Below are 11,622 nucleotides of genomic sequence, written 5' to 3'. Positions count from 1 at the left end.
CAGGACTGTATATTGTAGCATTAAAACAAGTGATAAGTTTGTGTAAGCAGTTTAAAATGTAACATACTAAGCAAGTGCCGAGAGTGTGTGTATGTGTGTGTGTGTGTGTGTGTGTGTGGGAGAGCGAGAGACACAGATAGAGTGAGAAGGCTGAGGGTGATGATAGGGACTACTGTATAATAAATGGTGTGCTGGTTTATTTTTAAATCTGGGGCAGCTCGCTGGGACCTGGACATCATGTATGTATGTCTGTCTGCATGTCAGTGAAATTGGAGAGGAGCTTCTTTACAGGTTTTTGTTCTTACTTTTAACTCACATACATTAATAGTTCACATACAAGACATCGTGCCCAATTCATTTCAGAATAGCAGAAACTGTTTTGAGTTTGAATATAAAGTGTGGTAAAAAAAATTCATACCTTTTACAGATTATAAAGCAAACTTTATTTTCAGACAAAAAGCAGTTTTAAAACAAATACATTCATTTATTAAGGAAAAAGTAATCCAAAACAATCTGGCCCTATTTAAAAAAAAGTGAATTAACTGTGATTAACAGCATTTTTTTGGAAAGCAGACCTGTAGAATCAAGAAATCACTTTAATATAACCTGTTTAACAACATGAAGCAAGATAAAAGATCTAAAAAACAAAAGAAGAAAACAATGTCATATATCAGACATCTATCTGTTACGGTTTAGTGGGGAGGTGGACTCAAATGCAGAGTTGTTTTATTTATTTTTATTTATCAATATATTTGATATTACTTGTGTGTCTGTGTAAATGGTTTGATAGATCTGGGATGGAGTGCTTGAACCGGGGTTAGAACTCCCAACCTTTGGAGTTGCAGACGGGTGTGCTACCACTGCACTACTGAGAGCGTGTGCAGTGGCTTTGGATGAGGGCCTTAAATGTGGCAGTGGAAAAAGGGCGGGAAAATCAAACGAAGGATCTGCTGCCACATGGCATGGCCCAGACAAAGGAAATGAAATGAAACTTAAAGAAACTTAGAAAAGGCTCCTTGAAAAACAAAACTTAGAAACACAGATATTTTCTCTTTTCTTGCGGCTTCTTTTAAGATCTCTTTTTTTGTGAGCCTTTGTTTCTTTTGAGATCTTTTCTTATTTTTTTTGTGGCTTCTTTTAAGATCTCTTTTCTTTTGTTTCTAATCTCTTTTCTTCTTTACCCACTGTTACCGGTCACCCCTCTACAAAGGTGTGACGGTGCACTGAGGTTTGGCTGGGGTTTTTAAGCAGAGCCTAATTAGCACTAATTACTGCTGGGGATTCTGGGACTTGGAGTTTTTTGCCCCAGATCCACCAGCTCTTCCACTGCAGTGTCCAGGCCCTCTGGTGGTGGTTGGGGGAACATGTCGCTTTCTCACACTATCAGTCTGGAAAAGGTTACAACGTCATTTCTAAAGCTTTGGGACTCCTGTGGACCACAGTGAGAGCTATTATTCACAAAAAGAGAAGCACAAAACAGTGATAAACCTTCCCAGAAGTGACTGGCCTTCAGAAATTACTCCAAAAGGTCATGGATAATTAATCCAGGAGGTAACAAAAGAACCAAGAACAACATCTAAAGAGGTGCAGGCCTCACCTGTCTCAGTTATGTTCAGCGTTAATGATTCCTTAATAAGAAAGAGGTCGAAAATTGTATGCATAAGAGAGTTCCAAGTCAAAAAGACAAAAAAAAAAAACACTGATTCCCAGGACTTCTTGTTCTGCAGCAGGAAAATGATCTGATGCACACAAACAAGTTCTGCAGCAGCACCTCTAAAAAAGAAAACGAAGCGAAGAATTTTGGCATGGCCTAGTCAATTCTGTAAATAAGAGTGGACCAAAATTCTTCCACAGAGATGTGAAGGACTCGTTGCCAGTTATTGCAAATGCTTGATTGTAACTGTTGCCGCCAAAGGTTATTAGGGTTAGGGGAAAATACTTTTTCACACAGGTTTGGATATTTTTTTCCCATAATAAATGAAATCATAATAAAACAAAATGTGTTTTATATTTATTCTGGTGATATTTGTTTGATATTAAAGTTTTTTTTGTTTATCTGAAAAATGCAAGTATGATAAAAAACTAACAAATATAAATCTGTATGGGGAAAATACTTTTACAGAGCAATATAAGTACAGAGACATACAGTATAGGATGCACCTTATTCAGACTTGCTAACACCTTATTTTGAGATTCAAATAAAAATGCATTGTAGATAATCATCTTGATTTTAACCACTATTTAAGTAAATACCTTAAATCCAAACTTTACTTTATTTATGTATTAAATTCTAATTTTAAAAAATCTCTTAATGTTAATCTTAATGTTATATAATCCAGTTTTACCGAATTTCACCAATTAGGTCATGTAAATAAAAAAAGTCTGTCATGTTTGATCACATAAGGCAGATTAATACAATGTTGCCCAAGAATACCAAAGATTATTTAAACCATATAACGATTTATGTTCAAAGGTATGAAAAAGTATTAACATTTTTTACACAGGAAGAATTATAGAATCTAGGGTTTAAACATATTTGTGAAGAAGTTGACATATCAACATTTCTTTTAGATAAGTAACAAAGAAAGAGCTCTGGTTCATTTTATTTCAGATATTAAAGATTTCCAACAAGAAAACGTTGAATATTATAAGGTACAACAATATATTTTGCAATATAAAACAGAAAATCCAGAGAACACAATATACTCTATGTTCATTGTATAAAAATGTGAAGATACTATATTTGTCCAAAGGGTTAATTTTGCTGAACTAACAACCACTACTCTTTTCATGCAGCTCTATGATAGATGTTGTAACATTGCTGTGAGGATTTGGTTGTATTTAGCCCTGGGATGCATGGCTGCGTGGGATGTTAGCTGTTATGTTGGACGATTGGATCTGCATCACAAACTTCACTTAAACTTATTCCATCATTGAAATGTTGTATATCTTCACCACCTAATGCTGGGAGGTGATTTATACCGATGTCTAGCCAATTTCTGCCATTGGACATGGCCATGTTTTATGTGCAGATTATACAAACTGTGTATGCGCAATAAAACATCTATGTTAGCAATTTGTGCTCGTGATAACTTAATTCACTCATATGCTGTATATAGTGTACATTTACATAGACGTACATAGAGTTGTAATGATAATTACAAAGATATTACAGAGATCTGTTAAATACATAAACAGATGCCAATAAAGATCGATTTTTTTTCTATCATTTAAATTTGCTATTGCTTTCGTTCCACCAGTCTCATTCTGCTTCTTCACTAGGGATGCACTTAACAAAACGGCAAAAAAATATTTGTTGATGACATGATCAAATCAGAACTAGCTGAAGTGGTGAAAATGTTAAAAAGTGTTCAGGGGCGCTGAGTGTACAATGCGCTGCCACTACGAATGGGAGGTCGCAGGATAGAATCCCGTTTATGTAGCTCTGCCATCAGCTGCTGGTGCCCAGAGAAAGCAAAATTGGCCTTGCTCCCTCCGGGTGGGTAGATGGCGCTCTCTCCCCATCATGCTCAAAGGTGGAGCTGGGCAGCACAAGGCATCTGTGAGCTCATGTATCTGAACCTATTCGCTGCGCTTTCCTCCAAGCGTGCTAGCCTCTCAGGCAATGATGCATCGGCAGCAGCTTAAAAAAAGGGGTGACTGACTTGTCTCGGAGGAGGCATGCGCTCCTCCACACCGTCCTAGGGTCACAGGCGCCATTGGTGATGGGTACGCACAAAGGGTTGGGACAATTGGATAGCCACACTGGGAGAAAAATGGGGAAAAAATACTCTAGTTCAAAATATAATTAGGTTGTTTAATCTGGCAAATTAATAAAAACCTGAAAAAAAAATATGTTTGACTTGTGGCCTTCTTAAGTTTCTATTTCGATGCATCCCAAGACATGGCAACCATATAAACTCTGGTGACTGATGGCACTGATGGAATTTTACCTCTGTCTTTAACCCATCTGTGCAGTGAACACACACATAAAGTGAGAGTTACGGGTCCCAACAGGACTCAACAGTGGCGGCTTCCCGAGCCCTGGTATTGAACCCACAACCCTGTCAGCGATAGCCCAGTGCTCTAACCCAGTGCTGAGCTGCTGCTGCACCCAATATTCACCCACTAATATCATCACCCTGTAGCCAGGCTCCTCCCAGATATGCTGCTACTTCTGCTGTGGCCACACGGAGGTTGGGGTCTGCGTGTAGTAATGCCTGAAACATAGAGCATGCCAGTGGGGTGAAGCCTGTGAACTGTGGCGCTATGTGACAGAAATCCCTCTGACCTTTTGACTTGCAGTTTTCAGTAAGAGTCCTCACCCTCTCAGTCCATAGTATGTACTCATTATACGCCACATTGTCGGGAACACTTTCAGACCAGGGTAGTTTTCCCATTAGCATAGCATAGATCAGGATTCCCAGTGCCCAGCTGTCTGTACTGGTCTCTACTGAAACTAATATATGTTTTTTTGGAGTCTTCTGGGTTTCCTCTTTTCTGTTGTTGGCGTTCTCATCCACAGACAAAGACCTCAAATCACTCGCTTCCTTCTTCCTTGCTATCTCTGCCTCGGGAGTGCAGTAGGGGGAACTGTACCACACACAGGGTACCCTGGTGCCCACTGCCTTCACCATGCCAAAATCACCAAGCTTCACCCAATGGCAGTCCCGGTCACACAGGAAAATGTTTTCTGGCTTAACGTCGCGGTGGACAAAGCCGAGAGAGTGGAGGTGAGAAAGAGCACCACTGATCTGAGAGGCGACTCGCTGAGCACAGATCTCCTCCAGGCCCATCTGAAGAGAAGAGAAGTAAAGACCTAATCAAAAGGGAATTTCAGATTTTCTGCAACATTTAATAAATAATAATAGACATACATAAAGTATAACATACCGAGTCAAAACTGTTTACTGTTTAATGGTGATAGCAAATCAGATGTACAAGTCTTTAATGATTGTAGCTATATTACAGCTAATCAACAAACACAACATGAAGTTACTTGTTACCAGATACCTGAACACTGATTTACGACATTGCGGGGGATGTGGGTTGTTGGGGTTATTTAGAGGGTTTTGTGTTACTGGTGGGAGGGAGGATGGTTGTGTTTTTGTGTGTTAATGTGTTTGTTATTACCATGTTAAATATTACTATGATAGATATTGTTGTATTTCACTGTTATTCCTATTTTGTGGTTGTAATGTTATTTTACATGTATTAATGTGTAATTACCATGTTAAAAAATATTATCATGATAGAGATATTAGTATTGCGTTATTGCTTTGTATTTGTTATTGCTTTGTGCTTTGTATTTATTAGTATTTAATTAATACAGTTATTGCTGTAATAAAAACAGTTTTAATACAACATTATTCCTATTGTGTTATTACACTGCCATTACTCTATGTATCACATGGCATTACAATGCTACAGCTATGATATTTTCCATGTTGGTGCAATGTTATTAATGTGTGATATTGTAATGTCATTGGAAAGTTATGACTGTTATTTTATGTTATTACTTTGTTGTTATTGTGTATTGCCATTCCCACTCTTGTAATGTATTGTAATGTTAATTCTATTGTGTTATTACTATGTTATTACTCAGGTGATTTGACAGATTTCTACAAACCTCTGGAATAATGACGTCATACAGGTCTCCATAAAGGCCGGGCTGCTGGGCAAAGACGAAGTGGGTCGGGGTGGAGAAGGCAATGCCCAGAGCTGATGTGAGAGAGGGATGAGCACAGTAGGCGAGGCAGAGATTGTACTCCCTCAGAAAAGACAGGAGAGAAGTAGATTCCCGAGGAAAGAATTTTAATGCCATGGGAGTACCTGCACAGGTTTGGAGATCAGAAAAAAAGAGTCAGAGGAGTTAGAAATAAAATTGTCATGAGGGCCTCTATACATAACAAATTGCACAAAAAGAATGTGTATCTATCTATTTATATATTTTTTGTGGTGGATGGATGGGTAGTTCACTATAGGCCCCTGCGGCATGGCCTAAGCTTTTGTTCTTAATGGAATTTTTTTTTCTTACATTATGTCATGTCCTGACCCTGTTTCCTGTCTGTCCTCGTGCCTGCGTGTTATTCCCACGTGACCCCTGCTCCTCTGTGTCCCCTGTCTCAGTAGTTTTCCACCACGTGTCTCATTTGTAACTCCGCCCCTCGTTACCTGTCTCCCCAGGTGTTCATTGTTTCCTGTTCATATAAATAGATCCCCTGTGCCACTTTGTCTTCGTCGGTCTTTGCACTAACCTCTGTTGTTTTGTCTCTCCGTGTTTTATCCGTGTTTTATCCGTTTCTCATCATTATCTATCTAGTTTAGTTCCTTGTTGTTTTCCTAGTTTATTTTTCCCTTGTTTGTATCTGGTTTATTTTTCCATAGTTGTTCTGTTATTTCCCTTGTTTTCTCCCTTGCCCTGTTTAGTTTATTTGTTCTTGTCTAGTTTAGTTTTTCCCTGTCTAGTTTAGCCTCTTGTTTATTTCCTTGTATATATTTATCCCTGACCTGTTTAGTTTCGTATTTATTCTGGTTCTCGTTTAGTTCTTTGTTTTGTTTATATCATTAGTACTTCTTGTTTGTTTAGTTTATGTTCTCTCGTTTGTTTTGGTTTACTTTATTATTCCGTGTTCTTTGTTGTTTGTTTATCTTTGTTATTTATTTATATATATATTTATAAAATTTCCCCTTTTACCTGCACTTGCGTCCGCTTCCACGTCTCCCTGCCTGGGTCATTCATGACACATTACTTTTATTTTAATACTTTAGGTAGTTTTAAAAGCAGTACTTTTACACTTTTACTTTACTTTAATAAAGCTTGAGTTGATACTTCAACTTCTACAGAAGTATTTAAACCATAGTATCTATATTTCTACCTAAACATGTACTAAAAATGTATGTCAATACTTTTGACACCCTCGATTTGATTTGGTATAACTGCATGAACTATGAAGGCACTGGTGTAATATTTTTTACCTCATACTTTTTAATGCATTCATACTTTATTCCTTAAAAATCAGTGTTTATTCTGAGTTAGTGGCTAAAATTTTAATGTGCCTTGACTTACAAATACAATACAATAGGATAAAAAAGTGTTAATTTGGCTAAAATTATCAATGTGAAGATAAGATAGAAAGGAAAAGGGTGACGGACAGAAACTCACACACCTCTCTTCTTATGCACTGCCAGCATGACCTTTCCATAGGACCCTTCACCCAGGAGCTTGATGATCTGGAAGTGATGGGCTGGATCCAGCATGGTCAGCGACTGAGCAGTTAGGTGGCACAGCTCGTCTAACACCCTCGTGGCAGCCTGTGAGAAATGTAACCGAGGAGCCGAGGAACGCGACAAACATTAGCGAGTTCCTCTGTAATTTGATATTATTCACAAGACTCCTGTTTCTGGTGACACATCGTTTTAACACTGCGTTCACACACAGTTATTCTAGCACTATATTTACAGCTAGTATTCCCCTCTAGTGCCAGGGCTTTTGTGTACTGCTGCTCTCTGTGTGTGTTGACTGTTGTCCCAGCTTTGACACACCTGATTCAACTCATCAGCAATTAGTAGGTCATCCAGTATGAAAGGGCCTTAATAGGATTGGAAGAACAGCTGTATGTGGCGGCCAAAAACAGGACTGACAATGCTAAGAGCAGTCCCAGGGTTAGTGTTGGGAGGTTAACTGGCAGGGCCAGGGATCCAGCAAAGCCTACGTCCCTTGGGTTCTTCTTATAGTACACACTGATGTACCCAGGCGATGACAAGATGGGTAGGCTGGTAGTTGCGTAAGTCGTTTGGGGTTCAGTTCTGGGGATTGCACAGCCAAACCATCCAATCATCACCATATGTCTTTTGACTGTCTATATTTGGGACTGTCAAAGAACATTTGGTACTATGGGTATGGAAAAATATGCAGAGCCTCCTTTGATGCAATGACATGCATGAAAAAAACACAGAGATGTGTTTAGAATACAAAATAAATATATAATAGAATTGGAATATATAATAGATTGGAAACTTTTCTATTAATTTTCTATACATTTTGTTAGTTGTAATTTAGCCCTTCCAATGTAAAATTATATATGTTGACCTCCATCTATTCCTTATATTCTTTAACCCGCAATAGCACAGTGATTCCCTTAGGGAACAAACCAAACTTTTTGGTCTTTACTCCTTTCCATACCGTTCCTTATTTTTATGTATTTATTTGTTTATTTATTCTTGATAGAATGTTATCTATATTCATTAAAATGAGACATACAAGTGGGAAATAAAGGTGTAAAGAAATATATATTGGCTTTTTATATACTTATATACTATATATTTGTTGTAAACTGACTAATACAGTGTTTTTTCATTCGCTTTAAGTGCCTTTCCTGCTCTAAAACAACTGAAATCAAATGAACAGTTTTTATCAAAAGTCAAAATAGAAATGTAATATATATCCACAGGGACTCCCAATCTTTCAAAAATTATATTTTTCCTCCCACAAAATATCATTCATGCCATAGAGTGTAAAAAAAACACTAACAACTAAAATATGCATTTTCTATACTTAGAATTAAATGATAATTCCTGCATTTCTACATAATTCATTTTTAAATCTGTTTCCTTATTCAACGTATTTGTTTGTGCTTGTCAGCTAACTTGTCTTGACTTAATTTCAAGATGGTGGCTCCGGAAGACTATCTGAAGGTACTAAGTGTATAAATACTCTTATTGGATAAACTTCCTGTGCACTTTCAAAGTCTCTCAGTCTTAAATGTCAATAAACTTCTTTCAGAATTTAACCAATGAAGTTTAGAGCTATTTTGAGATTAATTGAGATTTGTTAATGCTGTAAAAACAGGCATTTCTTTGCATGGGTAACTATATGACCCTATCATTAGCATTGTAAGCCTGTTGGGAGCATCAGCAATTACAGCAATTTTTTTAGACAGGATTTCTCCTTTCATTGAATTAATTGAATTGAATAAATTGAATATTTGTAGAATTTCAGCCACTTTGTGGTAAAATCAGAAAACAAACCACACATTAAAAAGTGTCTAGTATAAGTACAGTCGTTAAGTACAAAGTTACATAAATCCATGAATCAAAACTTCTAAAAATCATATTTTTAACAATAATCAACAAAAATCAACATGCTGTATGTGGAGTGATTTATTTACATCTTAGAAAAAAAGGCATACTACTGAAACCCGCTACTGAAAACTACCTATAATGGATTGTTTTTAGCCATACAACAATCCATGTTAAGCTAAGTTCAACACATTTTTTAATAAGATAAAGTGACTCAATTGTGCTCTATCAAATAAGTGAGCGGTGTTTAAAGGGTTAAAATAAAATAACTAGAAAATGGTATTAGAAAATCACAATAATATAGGGTTATTTGTTGGAAGCACTCAATTGACAAACATCTCACTCTTATAGAATCATCTATTTGAAATTAAACCATTGATGTAGTATTGAAGCACAATTTAAATGCACAATCTTAAAATAGCTTTGATATACTTTAATCACTAGCATCAGTGTGTATCTATTAGCCTGTGGTCAACTGAATGGCCCAGTTACATAAGAGGGATCTATGACAGCTGTTCAACTAACCTCAGTAGATTAAAGACTCAAAGACAGAGAGGTATGTTACTAAAAGTAGGCTGTATACATATCACAGACGTTCTCTGTTAGTTTGTGTTCATGACTACACAAACCCTTGATTACACAACGTGCTCACGGTGCTTGTGAAAGAAAGTGAATTCATGCTTTGTCAGGATAAACCATGACTAGATATCCTGTGGTGTACTACTTATGGTAGTGACTAAATGATTGTGAAACAGGAACTATGTAATTAACTTAAGCGCTTACAAGATGAACACCTTAGATGAACCTTGGTCTGTGTAAGTTCAACAAAATGACATAGTGTGTATTTCTAGTTATTTCTTAAGAATATATTTTTTATTGTTTAGATATTTATCATATTTCAGGATGGCATTATGATAAATAATATAATAATAAGATAAAAAAAGGAATGCTTCATATGGCACAACTCATCAAAAATCATCACATTCATCACATCATATAGTGTTGAGTCCTTATGGTTCAACTTAATAGACGATTCTATAGACAGACTTTGTGTCAATTAAAACCAAAAAGTAGTAAATAGAAAACAAAGGTGTCTAAATAACTTTTAAAGTGTTTTTTTTATATATATATTTTTTTGTTGTTGAAATGCTCCTTGTATAAAGTGTATACACATGTATATAAAATATAATATGTAGACTTCAGGCCAGAAACCATTAAAACATACTTTGTATTAAAATGAATTATTGAAACTTACTGTCATCTTTGCTGTAGGTAAGAAATGTAGAGATGTTCCGTTATCTTGTCTAGTCCCTCTGTCCATACACTGGCTCTTAAGTCAAGATTTAGGTTACAGGAGCGCAGTACATTAGCTGGGTGTAAATCAGAAAATCTGGCTTAACATTACAGTCACCCCTGTCTGTTTATGCATGCGCAGACACTCGATATATATCTCTTTACTGCATGTTTACCCTGCTGCTGCATCTGCTCTCCACTCGACTTGAGTTTTTATATTAACACATGGTGCCTCTGTCTGCATTTCCTCACTCCTAAATGGCCACACTCACACACATATGTTTGTCTTACTGCACTGTGAGGACCTTATAATACTTGTTAGCACTTTACTATACTTGTGAGGACCTTATCATACTTGTGGGGACCCTACTATATTTGTGAGGACCTTATCATACTTGTGGGGACCTTACTATACTTGTGAGGACCTTATCATACTTGTGGGGACCTTACTATACTTGTGAGGAGTTTACTATATTTGTTAGGACCTTACTACACTTATTAGGAACCTTATCATACTTGTGGGTACCTTACTATACTTGTGAGGAGTTTACTATAGTTGTTAGAACCTTTCTATACTTGTAAGGAACCTTATACAGCTCTGGAAAAAAATTAGAGACCACTTCAGTTTCTGAATCAGTTTCTCTGATTTTGAATTTATATGCATATGTTTGAGTAGAATGAACATTGTTGTTTTATTCTATAAACCACTGACAACATTTTTCCCAAATTCCAAATAAAAACATTGTCATTTATTTGTCATTTATTTGCAGAAAATTAGAAATGGCTGAAATAACAAAAAGATGCAGAGCTTTCAGATCTCACATAATTCAAAGAAAACAAATTAATATTTAATTTAATATTTGGTGAAATAACCCTGGTTTTTAATGCATTTAATGCATAGTTTTCATGCATCTTGGCATGTTCTCCTCCACCAGTCTTACACACTGCTTTTAGATAACTTAATGCCACTCCTGGTGCTTGTGATCATCCATCTTCCTCTTGATTAAACTCCAGATGTTTTCATATAGTTAAAATTAAAGAAACTTGTCATTTTTTAAGTGGTCTCTTATTTTTTCCAGAGCTGTACTTGTTAGGATCTTACTATACATCTGAGAACCATATTATACATGTTAGGACCTTACTATATATACATTCATATGTTTACTGTAGCTACTAACACTATATCTAATCTTAGCTCTAAGACCTAACCCTAACCTAATTCTAATCCTGACTCTAACTCAACTCTTA

The 11,622-nt window shown here is 36.4% G+C and overlaps 1 protein-coding gene across 1 annotated transcript; it reads right to left on the bottom strand.

Annotated features, from left to right (window-relative positions):
* Positions 1–733: 733 nt before the first annotated feature.
* si:ch211-171h4.3 (serine/threonine-protein kinase SBK1) lies at positions 734–10,573 on the bottom strand. Its single transcript, XM_007258224.4, has 5 exons — positions 10,337–10,573; positions 7,170–7,314; positions 5,630–5,832; positions 2,236–4,796; positions 734–1,167 (listed from the first exon to the last, which is right to left on the bottom strand). The coding sequence occupies exons 1-4, from the start codon at positions 10,400–10,402 to the stop codon at positions 4,122–4,124; spliced, it is 1,089 nt and encodes a 362-aa protein (XP_007258286.3). The 5' UTR covers positions 10,403–10,573; the 3' UTR covers positions 734–1,167; positions 2,236–4,121.
* Between the last annotated feature and the right edge of the window lie 1,049 nt (positions 10,574–11,622).

This window comes from Astyanax mexicanus, chromosome 3 (genome assembly GCF_023375975.1).
Source record: "Astyanax mexicanus isolate ESR-SI-001 chromosome 3, AstMex3_surface, whole genome shotgun sequence".
NCBI classification, from domain to species: Eukaryota; Metazoa; Chordata; class Actinopteri; order Characiformes; family Acestrorhamphidae; genus Astyanax; species Astyanax mexicanus.
Note: the sequence above shows the minus strand (reverse complement) of the source record. Positions and strands in the feature narration are given on the sequence as shown.